The sequence below is a fragment of the Leptopilina heterotoma genome, unplaced genomic scaffold (assembly GCF_015476425.1).
Source record: "Leptopilina heterotoma isolate Lh14 unplaced genomic scaffold, ASM1547642v1 Lhet_146, whole genome shotgun sequence".
Taxonomy (NCBI): domain Eukaryota; kingdom Metazoa; phylum Arthropoda; class Insecta; order Hymenoptera; family Figitidae; genus Leptopilina; species Leptopilina heterotoma.
In genome coordinates this window covers 169,253-190,714 of record NW_025110864.1, presented here as the reverse complement: position 1 = coordinate 190,714, position 21,462 = coordinate 169,253, and the positions used below count along the sequence as shown (strand labels likewise).

Genomic DNA, 21,462 nt, shown 5'->3' with positions numbered 1-21,462 from the left:
GCAAAATGGGCTGTCCCCCCCCCTAACTTCTACAAATCTCAACCTGGTGAGTTAAAATTCGGCAGGGATCTTCAGTTTTAAGTGCAGATTACAGGAAAAATATAGCGAACCCGATTGACAAACATATTTGCGAACTAGGAGGGAAAGAAATTGAATTTTTTTGAAAAAATTGCAAAAAATGACCCTGTCCCCCCCTTAACTTTTACAAATCTCAACCTTATGAGCTGAAATTCGGTAGGGATCTTCAGTTTCAAGTGCAGATTACAGGAAAAATATAGCGAACCCGATTGACAGACATATTTGCGAACTAGGAGGGAAAGAAAATCAATTTTTTCGAAAAAATTGCAAAAAATGACCCTGTCCCACCCCTTTAATTTTTACAAATCTCAATCTGGTGAGTTGAAATTCGGTAGGGATCTTCAGTTTAAAGTGTAGATTACAGGAAAAATATAGCGAACCCGATTGACGGACATATTTGCGAACTAGGAGGGAAAGAAAATCAATTTTTTCGAAAAAATTGCAAAAAATGACCCTGTCCCACCCCTTTAACTTTTACAAATCTCAATCTGGTGAGTTGAAATTCGGTAGGGATCTTCAGTTTAAAGTGTAGATTACAGGAAAAATATAGCGAACTTGATTGACGGACATATTTGCGAACGAGGAGGAAAAGAAATTCAATTTTTTCGAAAAAATTGCAAAAAATGACCCTTTCCCCCCCTTTAACTTTTACAAATCTTATCCTGTTGAGCTGAAATTCGGTAGGGATCTTCAGTTTTAAGTAAAGATTACAGGAAAAATATAGGGTCAAAATAAGTGAAACCGGCCACTTGAAAAATTTTTATCTCTAATTTTCAAGTTATCTATGATTTTTAGTAGATATATGAGTACACTTTTTCCCCTAAAATATTTTTCAAAAAAAAATTTTATTTTTGAAGTAATTAGGTATTGAAGTTTTAGGTCATTTTATTTTCATTTTATTATTACTTTGAAACAAATAAAGATAATTAAGTAATTTTTTTTTTAAATTAAAGCTTAAAGTCTATACTTTAAAGATGAAATAAAGCGATTGCAAAAAATGAAAATTTATAATTGTTATTAACAATTCTTTTAAACAATTGCAAATTGAAGAATGTTCTCAATGTTTTTGAAAGATTAAATTACGATATATTGAAGCGCAAAATTATAAGGATTCATTTAAAAAAAAGAAAAATGAGTAACTTCCAATATTATAGAAATTATGTAAATTTTGCTGACAAAATGCAAGCAAAAATTGACTCAAGTTCCTGGAAAAAGATAAAATTGCAAACGAATAAATAAGATCTTCTTTTGTTTTGTTAGAAACTTCACGCTTTCAAGCGGATTTTTAAGATTAAAAATCGATTTTGGTGTTTAATAACAATAGGTAAAGGTTATATCTGATGTTTCCCGCTAATAATAACGTGTTAATTGTATAAATAATTTAGTTTTTTAATAACTTTTTACCTTTGGTAGGTGAAGTTAGCCAAACTTTGAAAATTGTGCGGTTGGCCCAACTTACGCATCTAAAATTGTGCCAACATTGGCGTCAGTCTTTAGACCAACCATTGAAATGTATGGTTGGCACAACATATGCATTTTAAGTTGGGCCAGATTCCTTATGAGTTGTCGGGCCAACCATCGTTGCCTTTTGACGGTGAACCGTTATCATCTGTATGGTTTGCCCAACCTCTGGGACGAGAAGTTGGACCGACTTTGTAAAAGTTCGCCCAACTATGGGCCGACCTAAAAATCGCACATGCGGGGTTTTGGAACGTTTTTCGTGCGAATTCCAGGTGGAAAAAAGATACAAAATTAATAAAAAACATTTTTTTGTAAAAATTCCGCTCGAAATCTGGTGGTAATTCCGCACGAAATAATTGCTGAAATTTTTTTTTCAATTATATCCGATCACTATTCCAAACAAATTCTGCATGAAATTCGCCCGAATTTCGTGCAGAATTTGTTCCCAATAGTGGTCGGAAATTATTTTAAAAAATTTTCAGGAATTATTTCGTGCGTAATTACTACTGGATTTCTAGCGGAATTTTACAAAAGATTCTCAATAGATTTTACTGTCAGAATTTTGATCAGATTTCCGTGTGGAATGTTTTTTTTATTACACAGGAAAAAAAAGTCTGACTCCGTTTACACCTTAAATTCAGCCCATGTATTTCACATAAGTCTGTCCTTGTTTAACGGGGCTGACTTCGTTTATATCTTAAATTCAGCCTCAAAAATAGGCTGAAAGTAAAACTTTTTTTGAGTGTGTAATTTTATATCCGTTTTTACACCTGGAATTCGCACGAAAAACGTTCCAAAACGCCACACGAATTTTTATTTTTGTAAATTTAAAAATAATCCAGATATTACAAATTAGGTGATTTTTGTCTCGATGATCATTGAGAAATATACCTACCTATACATGAGCAAGATTAATACAAAAATCGCATGCAAAGTGGTAATTTGAAAAATTTATAGAATTAATTGTCGGAGGATATAATCATTGTCTATGAAACTAGAATTTCTTTTGTGTCATTCAGCTCGAAACCAAGGTAAACAGAGGTTTAAATTATGATATCACTGAGTCGCATCTTTCATTTTGAGCAAACAAAAAATATGAACATGCGCGTGCTATTTCGTGAAAAAACAGCGATTGCTAATCAAATGACTCTTAAGTATCTCTGTTTGCATATAAGTAATATGTGTGTATATTCTGGTCCTATAATTAATTTTCTCTGCACCTTCATTTCATGTCAAGGCTTATTTTTTTCTGACACACTAGCGCCTTTAACATGTAATTTTGCTTCTCCATGTTATTCTTCCCTTTAAATTAATTTAATTTTTTTTAATTGCATATAAAATTTTCAAGTGCATGAATATTTCTCAAATGACATTTTACCGACATTTACACGAATTTTTATTTTTACGAATCGTCATTTGTTCGAAGCGACATTTTTACGAATTGTCAGGCTGTGTCTTGCTTGCGTTTTAACGCACGTTTTTGCGTTTTCATTTACTTCTATCCTTTTGTTATTTCTATATGTGTCTATTCGTTAGAATGTCAATTAATTTAGTTAATACACAATACGCAACAGTAACGATTCATAAAAATTGCAATTCGTAAAAGTAATATTTTGAATTTTTTAGCATTTCCACGAAAAAGAGAACATTTGTGTCCATGCGTCACTCTGATTAAGTAGGTTGTATATCTTTTTTCTAATTATTATTAAAGTTGGGGAACTGCGCTAATTACTGGGATTTTTTTAAAAATATTATATTTGAAAATGTTTAAAAAAATTATTTTCGACTTTACTCAATACAATTGTACGTAAAGAAACACATTTAAACTATTATTATTAATTTAATTATTTAAGAACGAAAATTGCTTATCGCAGTAACTGGCACATTTCTATTGAATGCATGTATGCGCCCAGTAAACAAAAACTAATTGAAATAAATTAAAAAGAATTCACAAAGAGCTTCAGTGAATCCCGCTTTGTGACAAATACGAATTGGAGCTATGTTGCAATTTTCCTGAATTCGTCAAACTGTATTGAAATTCCAAACCTTCTATTCTTACTAATTCAATGGACAAGTTTTGGGGCCTTTAATTTTTTTTAATTCGCCAGCACGAATTCAATGCATGCCTTGGTCATTTCTTTCGAATGCGAATTCGTTTGCACAAATTCAGGCAAATTCAATCGAATTCAATCGAATATACAAAAAGCTTGAATGAATCCCGCTTTCTACTAAAAATCTTAATTCATTTCAATCCGTTTGAATTAGTTTTTTTTTCTGGGCGTGCTTTAGTTATACTGGGAGCAACATAACCTCTAATTACACATTATATTCATCGCAGTAACTGCGGCTCAATCTCACAGTAATTTACGCTTTTGATATAATTTTCTATATTGCTTTAATTTGTTTAAATAATCAATTTTTTAAAAGTTTTTATTAATGTTTTATTATCCAAATGACACGAGCTTTCAATTTAATAAGCCTTAAATTTACTTCTTTCATTATAATTGTCGAATTTTTTATTTCAAAAGCTGCTAAATCTGAATCACGCAGTAATTGGCACATTTACCCTAAATTTTTTTTAATTATGATTTATGATGCATTAAGAAATATATAAGAAAATGTCCAATTAAGATTTTAATTTTATAGCACAATGTATCAAAGATATAATTCAATGGGAAAAAGACCATTGGCGCATTAATGGCCCAATAATGGGAGCCACCATTCCATTATTGTCCCATTATTGGCACCCAAAAATGGACCACTAATGGTAAAATGTGTCGCCAATTGGCAACAATTATTGGTACATTATTGGGCCAATAATTAAAAAAAATTAGGCCATTAAAAAACCAATAATAATAAAAAAAAAATTTATTAACTTTTATTAAATAATAAATTTATTTATTTAGTAAGGGAAGTGTTCCGGTTGTGGGCACCCTTTTGTTTTTGCCTCATAACATTTGTCCATGTGCATATTATACAAATATATGTGTACGAATTTAAAGCTAGAGGTCTAAGGTGACTGTCAGTGAAGGAATTAAATTGATTCCTTTAAATAAAAAAGTTTTATTAGAAATTTAGTGAAATGGGAATTTTTTGACAAAAAAAATTTTGTACCCGGTTGTGGGCACCCTTGAAAAATCCGCTAAAAATGGAAAAATATTAAAGGAAACCAACACAAATAAACAAGAAATGAAAGTTTCTTTATTTTAAGAGAATTTGCCGGGATAAAGAACAAAAATGATGACACGTTTTCACACTATGCTCATCGCTAACAAAAGCATAATGCTTGCATGTGAAGTAGCTAGTACACATACCATAACGCACTTCTAATGCACTGAACGACTATATTCATCGCATTTAATTGAGTTTGCGGCTGTCACTTTCCTTGGCAGAAAGTTTAGATAGATGAGACAGTAGTCCTCATCATTGTCAGATGGTAGAGCCTCCTTAACATAAAGGTGCCCACAACCGGGAATGACAGTCATTTTTTAAAAAGACCAACACATTTTGTGATGCAGGATTTTGGTTAAACACGAAGGTAAATCACAAAATATAATGACAACACTGCAAAAAAAAAAATTAAACTCTTCTTTTCTGAACGAATCTACACCCATATGTTGCTCTTCGAATACAATACAAAATTACTTTTTTATTTATTTAATGCAAGTTTTCTTTATTATGCTCACAGCTATTACACAAATGCATATATTTGTTTCGTTATCAATACGAAAAGTCCGTATTGTCAACGAACACGACTTGCAATACTTAGATCAGTAAAGTCTGCTTGCCGTCGAAGTTTACGTAGGGGTGCCCACAACCGGAGGGTGCCCACAACCGGCGCACTTCCCCTAATTATTTTATTTATTATTATTATTATTTGTTATTAAAAATATTAATTGATTATTTTATAGAAACGGTTGTTATTTTCTGTCACATCGAAATGTAAATAATCCTTTCGTTCAGAGTCTAAAAATTATTTACCTCACATCCAGTTCAAAAATAGGAGAGGACGGGCAGAATAAAATTCCACAAATATTCGTGAGAATGCTGCCTCCTTATATACTTTTAAAGTTTCATGTTAGTTGCGAGAGAGTTTGAAACAACACCTCCTACGGAGCGTTGAGTGAACTACATACTTACCGACGCTGCAGAAATTATCATGCGGTAAGTATGTAGTTCGCTCAACGCCCCATAGGAGATGTTGCTTAAAACTCTCTCGCAACTAACATGAAACTTGAAAAGTATATAAGGAGGCAGCATTCTCACGAATATTTGTGGAATTTTATTCTGCCTGTCCTCTCCTATTTTTGCACTGGAGGTAGGTACATAATTTTTAGACTCTGAACGAAAGGGTTATTCACATTTCGATGTGATAGAAAATAATAACCATTTCTATAAAATAATTAATTTAAAAAATTAACATTTTTAATAATAAATAATTTCTGCAGCGTCGGTAAGTATGTAGTTCACTCAACGCTCCGTAGGAGGTGTTGTTTCAAACTCTCTCGCAACTAACATGAAACTTTAAAAGTATATAAGGAGGCAGCATTCTCACGAATATTTGTGGAATTTTATTCTGCCTGTCCTCTCCTATTTTTGCACTGGAGGTAGGTAAATAATTTTTAGACTCTGAACGAAAGGGTTATTCACATTTCGATGTGATAGAAAATAATAACCATTTCTATAAAATAATTAATTTAAAAAATTAATATTTTTAATAATAAATAAAATAATAATAATTAATAATTAATAATTTTTTTAATAATAATAATAAATAAAATAATTAATAAATAAATAAATTTATTACTTAATAAAAGTTAATACAAATTTTTTTTTATTATTGGTTTTTTAATGGCAGCCAATAATGGTTGCTAATTATTGGCATCGGCGTGGACATCCCACTATTTTACCATTAGTGGTCCATTATTGGGTGCCAATAATAAACCTAGAGAAAACCAATAGCTCCCAATATTGGGCCATTATAATACGCCAATGGTAGAGTAATGGCTATTTCCCATTGGGTATCTTTAATGTTGTTACGCACGGAAAAGGTTAAATTTTTCTCGTGGAAATGCCTTTTTGCAAAACAGGCAATTTATAATAATGAAATTTTATAAAAATGACAATTTGTAAAAGTGAAGATTCATGAAAACCTTGTTTCGGATAAAAGACAATTCGTTAAGATGTCATTTCGTCATAAATACTCAGTTATATAATTCGATACCTCCCTTCAAAAAACTTTTTAAGTTTTTCATCTAAAAGAACCACTATTCAGTGGTTTCTCTAAAACAACCGAACTAAATTTTTTCCTATAACCTGGTTAAATTTGATACATTTTTACTTTACTTTAACCCTTGGGCGGTCAAGTTAAAAAAATTACGTAAGCGCTTAATTAAAAAGGCTTAACCCCTTGACTGTGGATAACGTGTATACACTAGCCTAGTATACACGTCATGGCCCAAACAAGAAAACATCTTAACGTATATTCGCAAAAATTCTTACTCGGGGTTTTTTGGGGTCGCTGATCACGATTCTGAAGTCAGATTTTCAAAATAAATAATTTTTCATCCAAAGTGGCCGCCAAAAATTTTGAAAAATTTTTTAAGTAGATAAATTCTTTTAAAAATTCTTACTCGGGGGTTTTTGGGTTCGCTGATCACGATTCTGAAGTCATATTTTCAAAATACATCATTTTTCATTTAAAATGGCCGCCAAAAATTTTGAAAAATTTCTTAAGTGGTTAAATTCTTTTAAAAATTCTTACTCGGGGGTTTTTGGGGTCTCTGATCACGATTCTAAAGTCATATTTTTAAAATACATAATTTTTCATCCAAAATAACCGCCAAAAATTTTAAAAAATTTCAAAAGTGGATAAATTCTTTTAAAAATTCTTACCATTTAAACTTTGAAAAACTAATAACAGATTCGTAATCAGCGACCCCAAAAACCCCCGAATAACGAATTTTAAGCATATCCAATGAATTTTTCACAATCGTGACCGCTATTTTGGATCCGCCATTTTGAATTTTAAAAAACTAATGCCAGATTTGTAATCAGCGATCACGAAAACCCCCGAGTAACAAATTTTAAGCGAATCCAAAGAATTTTTCAAAATCGTGTCCGCTATTTTGGATCCACCATTTTGAGTTTTTGAAAACTAACACTGGAATCGTAATCAGCGACCCCAAAAACCCCTTAGTACCTAGTGTCATGGAAATTTATTTACAAGAAGCAAGGTCTTACACATTTTGGGACCATTTTGTTATATTTTAGCTACACACTGAAGGGGTTAAGGGGTTATACCTGTTTAGCATTTTTTATTTTTCAATTGTTTCTTTATTGGCTTAAAATATATTGTAACATCCCCAGATTAATAATCTATAACGTCCTTGCATGAAAACAACTTGGAAATGTTTTTAAAATTATTTTTTCTGGAGAAAATCCGAATTATAAAAATAGAAAATTTTAATTTAAAACGCATTTTTTTAAACAATGTTTTTTTATTGGCTTAAAATATACTATGACATTCCTAGATTGATAATCAAAAACGTCCTTGCATGAAAACAACTTGGAAGTGTTCTTAAATTTAATTTTTTTGGATCAATTCCGGAGTGTCAAAATAGAACACTTTAACTTCAAACGCGTCTTACTCGAAACCATGTTTTGCAAGTCGGCGAGCAGAAGAACTCGAAAAGTTTTCGTCCGATTGGCCTGAAAATTTAACTGTAGCTTCTTAGTTAGATTATCTAGTGAAGTACACACGATTTTTAAAATTGATGTACAGGATTTTTTTTTATTAATAATTAAATTCGATTTTTTTGAGTGAAAAATGCGTTTTTTTTGCAAGTCTCATAATTCTTCCATAAAAATTCTAAATAAGATATATATATATATATACATATAATATATACATATTTGAATCACCCTGTATATATATTAGGGTGACCGTTATTTTGCGAAAGTTGGAATTTCTTAGTTCGCCGGGCAGAATTTGCTTTAGAATGTGAAAAAAATGAGCTATGCAAAAAAACAGCCCAATTGATCAATATTAACCCGTGCCACCGAAGGGTTAAAGTTTAAATGGGGTTTAACATAGGATTAGTGCACTTTTTTACATTTTGTATGAGAACTTTTTTTTTAATTAATCTTTTGCCTTGTCGACATATATATTTATGGTTTTGGATGTGCTGAACACGAATCCGATGTCAAAAACAAGTTTTGACAGCTTCCAGCTGTCAAAAAAGCTGTCAATCTTTTTAAAATGACAGTTTTTGTGTGAATTTAGACAGTTTTTGTGTTTAGTTTAGTAAATCAAACAAAATTTTGCTCATATAAAAGTATTTTAAGAACAATAAAGTCAAACTAAATAGCAATATGTAATATTGACAGTTGACAGCTGTCAATTAAACTGTCAAACTTTTAAAAACGAGAGTTTTTGACAGTTTTTACATTAACTTAGTCAGATAAAAATGTTTTCAGGGTATTTAGGTAAACCTGAATAGAATTATGTAAATTTGACAGTTGACAACTGTCAATTAAGATGTCAACCTTTTGAAGTGGAGACTTTTTATATTAAATTAATACTTGCATACGAGTGTTTTTAAGTACACTGAGGTGAATTATATTAGCGAAATGTATTCTTCACAATTGACAGCTGTCAACTGTCAATATTACATATTGCTATTTAGTTTGACTTTATTGTTCTTAAAATACTTTTATATGAGCAAAATTTTGTTTGATTTACTAAACTAAACACAAAAACTGTCATTTTAAAAAGATTGACAGCTTTTTTGACAGCTGGAAGCTGTCAAAACTTGTTTTTGACATCGGATTCGTGTTCAGCACATCCAAAACCATAAATATATATGTCGACAAGGCAAAAGATTAATTAAAAAAAAAGTTCTCATACAAAATGTAAAAAAGTGCACTAATCCTATGTTAAACGCCATTTAAACTTTAACCCTTCGGTGGCACGGGTTAATATTGATCAATTGGGCTGTTTTTTTGCATAGCTCATTTTTTTCACATTCTAAAGCAAATTCTGCCCGGCGAACTAAGAAATTCCAACTTTCGCAAAATAACGGTCACCCTAATATATATATAAGATTATCAAGTGAAGTATACTTCACTAGATAATCTTATATATATACAGGGTGATTCAAATATGTATATATTATATGTATATATATAGGGGAGAGTCTCCAGTTGTGAGACGGGTTTCATTTTTGACCCGTAAATTGTAAACGGGTAAACGAAATTGTAATTAAAATACACCGAAAGGTAACAGAAATACGCAACTTTTATTAAAAGAAAGTATAGTGTTTCGATGAACTCAAAAAATTTTACGATACATTTTCCGAGCACATCGCTTTTTTCAAAAAAAAAAAATGTCTCCAGTTGTGAGACACTCATTAAAAATTGCTAAAATTTAATAAGTTTAAAATAAAAAGTTATGCTTAGTATAAATAATTAAATATATTAATAATATATATTATTATATACTAAATAATAATATTTATTCGCCAAAATATGACTATCAAATAAACACAATTTAATAGCTTCAACAAGAGCATTAAAATTGATTTCTTCTGAATCAATTGACTTTTTTCCACTTGACATGCCCAAAAATACTAGAAAACAAAATAAAACAACATTTAAATAGTATGCCTGCAAAGTCGTATTTTTTATGCTGCCCAGATGGGTGTTGACACCGTCTCACAACTGGTGATATGCTGTGTCTCACACCCAGAAATTGGCGCTATTTTGAAAAAGGAAAATTAAATTATTTTCAACCGTAGATTGGAACAATGCAATATTGCATCACAAAATATAAGGAAAACACTAAAAGAAAATGCATTACATTTACCTTTTCCAATTAATTAACTTGGAAAAAAAGTACTTTGCATTTATTGAAAAAACGCTTTTCAGTCGATTATCACACACAGTGTTGGAATTTAACAAAAACAGTTTATATATCCGCTTCGGCGTACACAAAAAAGTTAGCTCATATAAAAAGAAATGTTTTTGTATAAACCAATCGGCTTTTTAATATTGCATGTTAAAAAAAATTGACTGTCTCACAACTGGAGGTGTCTCACAACTGGAGACTCTCCCCTATATATATCTTATTTAGAATTTTTATATATTATAAATAATAATAAACAACTTATTATTTATTATTATATTATTACTTATTATTATATTTGTTTATTATTATTATTTATTTTTAGTATACTTCACTAGATAATCTTATGCAGTTCATGAAAAAAAAATTTTTTTTAGTCCAAAAGCCGATGTAGGGCACTGTTTGTAAAAGTTGTTTAATCAAATGGTATATTAGTTGCCAACAATAATTTAAAACTGTACTCATAAAAAAATTTTGAAAAACACCCTTTTTTAAGCCTCCAAACAGTTATAACCCCTTAAAACGTAGATCTTTGTATGTTTTCTTTTCTTTCTATTGTATTATGAATTTTAATGCATTAAAATATAAAAATGATGATTAAGATTTTAAATTTTACACACAGATAGATTTACCAAATACCCTGGGAAATACACACACCTTTCTTAGTGCAAGGCAGGATTATTTAGTGTAGGCTCAAATTTCTTAAAAGAAAATTTTATATGAAATATGAATATGAAATCTATAAAAGTATTTGGATGTATTTTTAGTCTATTTAACAGAATTTCTATGAATGGACTCATTTTTTCATACGGATTCGGAGAAATTTGAAAAATAGATACTGCCCACCCAAGGGTTAAGGTCATCATATCCAATGAAATTTTAAATAAAAAATTTATAAAAGAAAATATGACGAGGTCCAAAAAAAACACTGTTCAGTTGTTCCTCTAAAACATTCTTTTAGGTAAAAAAAAATTTGTTTGGGAGTTTATTAGCAACGTTTTCTGTTTTTTATTATTTAGTTTTTTCAGAATGTTAAACAAAATTTATCTATTGTTTAGAAACACTCTGAGGATGGTACTCAACCTGCACCGAATCGTCAGTTTTTGTAAAAATTTTCAATTAAATTGATCGTTTGACCAAATCAATTAATATAATATTTTATTATTCTCTCTAAATTAATACTACCGTCAACTGGGGCTATTATGTGCACGCGAGATTTTTAATGAATAATATTATTAAGATGAATATTATTTTAATCTGCTATTTTGTTAAATTAAAGTTTGATTACATGACAATAGAGAGCACTAAATGTTATTATTTAATTCTTTGTCAGTTGACAGAAAAAAATTCCTAAAAACGGAAAATTTGTGTCAAAAATTTTGAAAGTTCGGAAAAATTATACCACATCTTATAGAGTTTTAATGTGTCGCTCATAAACTAAGCTAGATATTTGTTGTCAATTGTGTTGGGATTAGAGGTGTGCAAAATTCGAATCGAGAGAAAATTCGATTTCAACTTGCCAATTCGAAGGTTCGAATTGCGAATTGCACAACTCGACTCGGTCTACTTTCGATTCGAATCGGCCAATTCGAAATTCGAATTGCTCGACTCGACTCGATTTTCGTATCAAGTCGGCCAATTCGAAAATCGAAGTAAGACTTTCGAATTGCTATGTAATGTGCTATGATGTGTATGCAGTATGTTGTGTTTTGATTTTCGAATTGGCCGACTTGATTCGAAAATCGAGTCGAGTCGAGCAATTCGAAATTCAAAACTTCGAATTTCGAATTGTCCGATTCGAATCAGAAGTTAAATGAGTCGAGTCGACCAATTCGCAATTCGAAACTTTGAATTTCGAATTGACCGATTCGAATCGAAAGTAGACTGAGGCGATTTGTGCAATTCGAAACGCCGATTTTCGAATTGACTAGTTGGAATCGAATTATCTCCGATTCGAATTTTCTGGCCGTTTTCGGCACTCGCCCCAGGTTAACTCCCGGTTAACGGTGATTGGTTAGATCCAACAGAATGTTGTTGATGATTGGATAATTGTTAACTCGGGGTTAACACTGGGTGAATGCCGAAAACAGCCTCTATTGTCGAGTCGATTAATGTTCGGTTCGACTCGATTAAATGCACACCTCTAGTTGTGATGATACATACGTAATGCGTTAACTTTTTATTGATTATTTTAAGAGAAAAGTGCACTTAAAAAAGTTAAATATTTTTCAGAAATTTGTTATTTAGTAAGTAAAGAAGATTCTGTGTATCATTTTCATACATTTTTGTCTTACTTTTTCGTCAGAAAAATATAAATACGTTAATTAAAATTATTAAAACGATTAAAACCTCAACCGGTGAGCAACGTAACCTCAAAAAAAATCGGACAAGTGCGAGTTTCACTCGCATTAAGATCGAGGGTTCCGTACACCAAAATAAAACTCATTGTTTATAAAAAAATTATTTGAAAAATTCTTACAAAATTTAAAAAAAATAATTAAAAAAATAGTAATATATTTTTTTAAATTTCGAATAAATATTTTTATTATTTTATTTTATTAATAAATCTTTATATTTTTTCTTTTATAGTACTTATCTTCGCCAATCACATTCTCTTTATTTTTTCTATAATTTGCACTTGAAAAAGAATATACAAGCTGAATCTTAACTCACCAGGTTTAAATTTATAAAAGTTAAAGTAGGGACAGTGTAATTTTTTCGAAAAATTCAAATTCTTGCCCTTCAATTTCGCAAATAACTCCGCCAATCAGGTTCGCTATATTTTTCCTGTAATCTTTACTTAAAACTGAAGATCCCTACCGAATTTCAGCTCAACAGGATAAGATTTGTAAAAGTTAAAGGGGGGGAAAGGGTCATTTTTTGCAATTTTTTCGAAAAAATTGAATTTCTTTTCCTCCTCGTTCGCAAATATGTCCGTCAATCAAGTTCGCTATATTTTTCCTGTAATCTGCACTTGAAACTGAAGATCCCTACCGAATTTCAGCTCATAAGGTTGAGATTTGTAAAAGTTAAGGGGGGGGGACAGGGTCATTTTTTGCAATTTTTTCGAAAAAATTGAATTTCTTTCCCTCCTCGTTCGCAAATATGTCCGTCAATCAAGTTCGCTATATTTTTCCTGTAATCTACACTTTAAACTGAAGATCCCTACCGAATTTCAACTCACCAGATTAAGATTTGTAAAAGTTAAAGGGGTGGAACAGGGTCATTTTTTGCAATTTTTTCGAAAAAATTGATTTTCTTTCCCTCCTAGTTCGCAAATATGTCCGTCAATCGGGTTCGCTATATTTTTCCTGTAATCTGCACTTAAAACTGAAGATCCCTACCGAATTTCAGCTCATAAGGTTGAGATTTGTAAAAGTTAAGGGGGGGACAAGGTCATTTTTTGCAATTTTTTCAAAAAAATTCAATTTCTTTCCCTCCTAGTTCGCAAATATCTTCACCAATCAGGTTCGTTATATTTTTTCTGTAATCTGCACTTAAAACTGAAGATCCCTACCGAATTTCAGCTCATCAAGTTAAGATTTGTAAAAGTTAAAGGGGGGGACAGGGTAATTTTTTTAATTTTTTCGTAAAAATTGATTTTCTTTCCCTCCTACTTCGCAAATATGTCCGTCAATCCGGTTCGCTATATTTTTCCTGTAATCTGCACTTGAAACTGAAGATCCCTACCGAATTTCAGCTCACTAGGTTGAGATTTGTAAAAGTTAAGGGGGGGAACAGGGTCATTTTAGCATTTTTTTCGAAAAAATTGAATTTCTTTCCCTCCTAGTTCGCAAATATGTTTGTTAATCGGGTTCGCTATATTTTTCCTGTAATCTGCACTTAAAACTGAAGATCCCTGCCGAATTCGAGACGAATTTCAACTCACCAGGTTGAGATTTGTCGAAGTTAGGGGGGGGGACAGCCCATTTTGCGTGGCTGGGACGGACACACGAGTGATTTCATAAGGGTTCCGTCAGTACACCTATGGTGTACGGAACCCTAAAAATGAATTTTAATTAATATATATAAGTTTTTCAAATTAGTTTTAAAACTATTACCCCCGTTTCTCTTAAAATTACTTGATTACTATCTGCGTAATACATAATTTAAAGAAAGATTGTTAATTTTTAGTAAATCCAGACTTTAGAAAAATCTTAGTGTTTTATTTTACATTTTTTTTGTATAATATCTACAAAAAAAATTTACTAGGTCATTCTTTTTTTAATTTACTCTGAAATATATACACAAAAGATTTAATAAAGCATAAACGATTAAAAAAATGTTTACGTAACATTATAGAAAGACAAAGTTCAATGCACAAAATAGCCCCATCCCAGGAGCTATTGTGTACACAACTTTCAATGACTATATAACTCAGACAAAAAAATTTTTTCTTTGCCAAATTTATAGAAAACCTTCAGAAGAATGTCCACAACATATACCAAAAGTTGATTTTCTATTTTCTTTTAATTCTGAATTTTAATAAATCTTTGAGTGAAAGAAAGCTATTTGGTGCACAAAATAGCCTCAGTTGATGGTACGATAAAAAAACACTTATGAATTTTATTCCACTAATTTTTCAAAACTAATTTGATACACAGTATGCACCTTAACAAACATGATTTTTTGTCCACGGGGCAATTAATTTTATTATGTTTTTTCATATTTAAATGGGATCTTTTCCATTCTATCAAAATTTCGTTTCGGATAAATGGATCAAGTTTTCAACTGTATTTCATTCAAAAGTGAACAATTATTAGACATTTCACAGGCATTAATTTTATTAATGGTTTTTCGCTAATATTTTGTATATTTATTTACACAATAATGTCATTCGTTTTTCTTTAGAATTTAGTTGGATATTTTGTGAAGAGAAAAATTTATTTTTTAATATTTTTGTTGTTAATTCTTGTTTTTAAAATTACGTTTACATAAATGATCAAATAGAAACATTACTTAACATTAGTAAAAACTAAAAAGCACTAATAAACTCTCCTAAGTAAATTACCAAAAGAGATTTAATTAAAAATTTAAGATTTAATTTAAAAAATTGTTTTTGCTTTTTATTGTTAAAAGCACGAAAGTTGCACAGGGAATCACAAAATCGTCATGGTCTAATCATCAGAATTTTCAATAAAATGCGTGTGGAAATTTGTCATGGAAGTTTCCTGGTTCTGTATAGTAGTACTTGATTCTTTATTGTTTCTAGACAGTTTTCTATATTGTGCCTATTGTCATTTGTAACCCTTCAGACAATTAGTTGTTAGACAGTTGAAATTGTATAAATACTTTACAGAATAACTAGATTATTTTTAGAATTCTAGAAAATATTCTAGAACGTTATGTTTTTAAGTGCACATGTAAATAAAAATACTACTTTTTTTAGTGTTTTTTCCAAAAGATAAAATAAATAACCTTCTATTTTCATATTAATTTAATTTTCAGTTGTTAAAAAATAAAATAAAATAAAATAAAATAAAATAAAATAACCTTCTTAAACACAAAAATTAAGATAAGTTAATAATAATGATCAAAAAATAAACTTCCTGATTATTATATTTGAGATTACTCTAATTACAATAAAAGTTTGAAATAATCTTGATAGTTTGTGAGTATCAAAACATTTACATTATTCAATGAAAGAAATTTTTTACCCTTGCTCTCAGTAGGCTGCGATTTCTACTTACACGATCCATAATAGAGTTTAAAAAAGGATTGTACTTGACATTATCAAGATTAAATAGGTTAATTCAAATCATGTTTATTTTTTAGAAAGGATTTATTGTCTAGAACCACTAGATATAATAAGGATAGCAACTACATAGAATTGCGTTTTTAAGTTAGCTGAAAGTAGCCAATTTAGTTCACATTTGTTTTTTGTCGAAAATTATTTTGTCTACAATTACTAGACATAATCCCAATGAAAAATTTCCATATTAGTACCATTGCTGACAATAGGTGCAGTACCGCACCAGTCTTGTCTGACGACACTGGCGTGCCGGAATTGGCGCGCACGGAAAAAAATGATGCTGAGTTTCTAGTAAAAGTTCCTATAGAATAGTAATAATTCTACTTTTATATTAAAAATTACTATTTTTAGTCAAATGTACTTCGCATAAAGTAAATATTACTATTTCTGGTAGTAAAAATTACTAATAGTAATTATAACACTAGTCACTTTTAAAAATTGCTTTAAGAATTTTAATTTTTACATCATCATTGTAAATTTTATTAAATTTTGTATTCCCTTTACATTCGATATGTTGTAAATATTACTCGTAAAAATTCTAATAATTACTTCTGCAAGAAACAACTTTTACTATTGCAGAGCGAACTTTTTACTCGAAAAAGTAGTAATCCGCACCACTACTACTATAGACCTGTGTGTGTGATGACGTCACTACTGTCATGCCCAGCGATCGTAGCCAGGGTTGGAAAATGACGTGTCATTTTTGGTTTCTGATGTAGATTACGTAGAATAAGTAATTTACGTAGACAATGTAGAAAACACATGTAATTTACATTTTCAAGATAACGGCCATTAAAAGACTAAAAAAAACATAACATAGCCTCTTGAAAAGTTTGCTTTGCAGGTTTTATCACGTGACAAAATACATTAATGTAAATTACGTAGAAAACTCTTGACGTAAATTACCAAGTAATCTACATGTAAACAACTACGTAGATTACCTTAGCTAGTTTACGTTCCCAACCCTGATCTTAGCCTGACGTCAAAGTCATTAAGATTATAATACTATACTCCAAAGTTTTATACATATATTATACATATATTAAAATGTGCAATTCTAGCTTTGTATAAAATTATTTATAACATTTCTTTTTTATTGAAATAATTCTTTTTTATTTTGTACAAAATCAGAATAAGAAATCTAAGAATAATAATCTAAGGAGAAGTTCGGCCGGTCCCTAGAAGAATCTATCTTAATTAAGGATTCTGGTTGGGTGAGGAGGCCGAAAAGTCGGAATGGAGAGGTGCGAGCGGTGCGGAATATGATCGTCACCGCTTGCAATGCGTCGATGCCACGTCGCAAAGCTGCCTTTCCTAGAAAAAATCCTTGCACTGGTGGTCAGAAAAGCTAGCTCTTCTGACGTCCTTGAGAAAAGAGTGCCTCAAAGCAAGAAGGACATATACCCGATCTAAGGGAGATCCCTTGCTGAAAGAGGCTTTCAAGGAGGCAAAAAAGAACCTCAAGATAGAGATCCGCAAGTCACGGCGCCGTAGCTGGAAGGACCTAATCGAGGAAGTCGATAAGGACCCATGGGGTCTGGCTTTTAAAATCGTGACTAAGAAATTAGTGACGAGGCAAAAGACACCCGGCCTGGACAATCCCGATTGGGTCAGAAAGATAATAAGTTCTTTGTTTCCTCCTGCAGAGGCATACCTTAGAATGGACTGGAGTTTTTGCAAAGTCGAAGAGGAAGAACTCTTCACACTTAGTGAACTACAAAAAGCAGGCAAAAGACTGAAAACGGGCAAGGCGCCTGGAATCGATGGGATAAGTAATGAGATCCTAAAGTTGGTTATCGACACTTCACCCCAGATTCTGCTTCGATGCTTAAATCTTTGCCATGAGAGAGGAGAGTTCTTCCGCGACTGGAAGCGACAGAGGTTAGTCCTCCTAAGGAAAGGTGAAAAACCTCTAGATAAGGTTTCATCGTACAAGCCTATATGCCTGTTGAATACGATGGGTAAACTCCTAGAGGATATGGTTCTGCAGAGAATGAAAAGCCACTTGCCCGGAGAGAATAGTCTATCGGATCACCAATTTGGTTTCCATAAAGGCAAGTCCACAGTTGATGCTATCCAGGCAGTTGTGGACTGGCTGAATACCAGAGGTCTTGAAATGGCCCTGGAAAAGACCGAGGCACTGCTGGTCACAGACAGACGTGGTGATGAGCTCCCACGAATCGTGATAGGCAGATTCGAGGTCAAGTGGAGTGAACAACTTAAATATCTTGGTGTGGAGTCCGATGGAAGATTAAACTTCCACCACCACATGGCTACGGCGTCAAATAAGGCGATCGAGTGTGCGGCTAATCTTTCACGGTTAATGCCAAATGTAGGCGGACCTCCATCCCTGACGAGTAAGATATGTGTGACCATCTGTGAAAAGATACTGCAGGTCCTTGCAAGTGTCCCGCCAGCAGTTTCATCCGTTAAGGGATGTTTCACCCGTCGATTGATGTTTTTTCATCCATCTCCTGATGATGCATCCGCCGATTGATTTACCTGGCCTGGATGAAGGAACACTTTCTAATGTTAGCACTGGAGAAGACAGAAATTGTCCTAATGTCGAAAAAAAATTGAAACAACAATCAGCATGAAAATTAAAGATAATGAGCTGACAACGGTGGATTCCCTGAAATATTTAGGCATAAAAATAGACAAAAAACTGACATTTTTTGAGCACATTAAAGATGTATCTGAAAAAGCTCTCAAAACAACCGCAAACATGAGCAGATTATTTGCAAATATTGGTGGGCCATCGCCAACAAAAAGGCAAATTCTTCTATCGGTGGTAAATTCTATTCTGCTTTATGGTAGCGAGCTAATAGCGGACGCTTTAAAAAGGAAAAATATAGGAGCAAAATGGCCTCAGTTCAATTACTTGGAGCGCTAAGAATAGCGTCATGCTATAGAACCGTATCGGAACCAGCTACACTAATTATTGCAAGAGTGATTCCTATTGATTTAATGGCTCAAGAAAGAAAGATGGTGTACGACAGGGATGAAGAAACAAGCAAGACAGATGTACGTAAAAAAGGAAGAGAAATGAGTATGAGAATATGGCAGGATAGATGGAACGGAGAGACTAGAGGTAGATGGACCTTTAGACTCATACCAAGGATCGATGAATGGTTGAACCAGCAATGTGGAGAGATTAATTATTATTTAACCCAATTATTAACGGGACATGACTATTTCCTGACCTTTTTTACATAAAATAGGTAAAAGTCCGACAGCAGCATGCTCATATGGAGATACTGAAAAAGACGATGTTTGTCATACGTTCTTCCATTGCATAAGATGGAGTCTAGAAATAAGAAAATTAGAAGAAAATATTGGAAAATATTGAAAAATGTTTAAAACTGAATTAAAATGGATATAGACAACAATAACGATAAAAACACGCGGGGAAATATCAAACAAAAAGTCAATTTAGCCGAAACGGGTATGGAAATAAAAATCATTCGTAGAACTAATTCAGGAAGTATTCTACTGGAACTAAACAAGGATACAAACTTGGACGAGGGTTTCTCGAAAGCACTTGTAAGTAACAGTGGGAGATACTGGAACTGTTCAATGTAGAATCCCTAAAACAACGTTGGAGATTAGAGACCTGGACTCACTAACCACGGAAACAGAAGCTCTTGAAAAGCAAACCAAAGAAAAGCCCGAAGAATTTAAAGTGAGATTGACAAAACCGAACAAAAGCGGACTTATCTTAGCCGTAGTGGAGGTTAGTGAATGTGTGGCAACCAAATTGCTCGACACCGCGCGTATTAAAGTAAGATGGGTAAATGGTCGCATTAGACGTTGAGCCATTGTTGTACGATGTTTTAAATGCTTTGGCTTTGGGCACCTCTCAAAAAAATGCGAGGGATCTAACAGAAAAGACATTTGTTTTAAATGCGGACAGAGTGACCTCAAAGTAGTGAATTGTACCGAGAACCCAAAATGCTTTCTCTGCTCAGAAAGAGGTGAAATAGAAGTGACGCATGTAACCGGATCAGGAAAATGTAAGGCATTTACTGAGGAACTTGAGAAAGCAAAGCAGGAACTAAAGAGCTTATAACAGGGAAATTAATAGTTATTTATAATTTACTCAATTTAAACTATTGCATCGATGGTAACTCGAAATTCAGTCACTATAATCTCAAAAACTCTAATTAACAAAAAACATAATATTCAACAATAGGGGGGAACTGCTGAGAATTAAAATCGCGATGCATCGATCACCAGATTCCTTGGACAATAGGCAAACCTTAACTGCTTGTTTAAAACTCGTAATGACGGCGTCTCCAAATCTCCAACAAATTTCGAGAAACAATAACGCCAAACAAAAACAGGGAAATAACTCAAATAATCACTTACAAATTAAAAATGGAAAGTAGTAATGATTTATTTAATAATAAAGAAAGTTAAGCAATTAAAATTGAAAGTATACAAATATTTAAAATGGCAACAATTCTACTTTAAAAATATCTCTGATTTTCGTACACACGAAAATCCAAAATTAAACCAACTACAACTTCAAAGCTCAACCAGCTCGATTGATATCTAGGCGACGAGTGTTCCTCCGATCCGCGGCTTTCCTGGAAACCAGCAGCGAATTTGGGAAAACTCCTTCCCTATCACACCTCATGATTTTTCCTATGAATCCTTCCTTGTTGAATTTTCAACGATACCTATTAGAAAGAAGGGAAAGGGTCGCTATAAGCCATGTGACATCTCCCTCTTATCAAACAGACGAGAAATCAAACAGGGAAGGGGCACTAGGTGAGATAGACACAAGACGCTGACCAACGGACTATACCAAAATTGGGAAAAATGCGACGGAACGATAGAAAAGACGGAGACAAAGTCACTAACTATAGCACTGGACTCAGAACGAAAATTTGCCTATACAAGTAACGATTTACTTCGTTACAAGCTTAAAATAATGCAGGCAAATAGTCATAGGAGTAAAATAGCACGAGATATTTTGGGGCAACTTATCATAGAAAAGAAGATAGATTTAATAATAATGAGTGAGCAATACGAGAACATAAAATCCCCAAATTGGTTCTCAGATATATCATGCACGGCAGCTATATGGATAAATAATCCAACAAAATTCAGAGTTAGAACCCATGGTTGCGGAAATGGATACGTCTGGGTAAAAGGCGATATGGTGACCGTCATAAGCTGCTACCTCACACCAAATGAGCCAATAAAAGACTTTTAGTCTAAAATTATAGAATTGAAAGATGTTGTACGATGCATGGATGGA

At 32.2% G+C, this 21,462-nt stretch overlaps 1 protein-coding gene across 1 annotated transcript; it reads left to right on the top strand.

Moving 5' to 3' along the window:
• The first annotated feature begins 19,058 nt into the window (after positions 1–19,058).
• On the top strand, positions 19,059–19,412 carry LOC122498317. The gene has a single exon (XM_043605999.1). The coding sequence runs from the start codon at positions 19,059–19,061 to the stop codon at positions 19,410–19,412; it is 354 nt and encodes a 117-aa protein (XP_043461934.1).
• The last annotated feature ends 2,050 nt before the right edge of the window (positions 19,413–21,462 follow it).

Bases quoted from the DNA above. Each gene is read 5' to 3' on its own strand.
- LOC122498317 (XM_043605999.1), top strand. From the start codon at position 19,059: ATGGCCTCAGTTCAATTACTTGGAGCGCTAAGAATAGCGTCATGCTAT.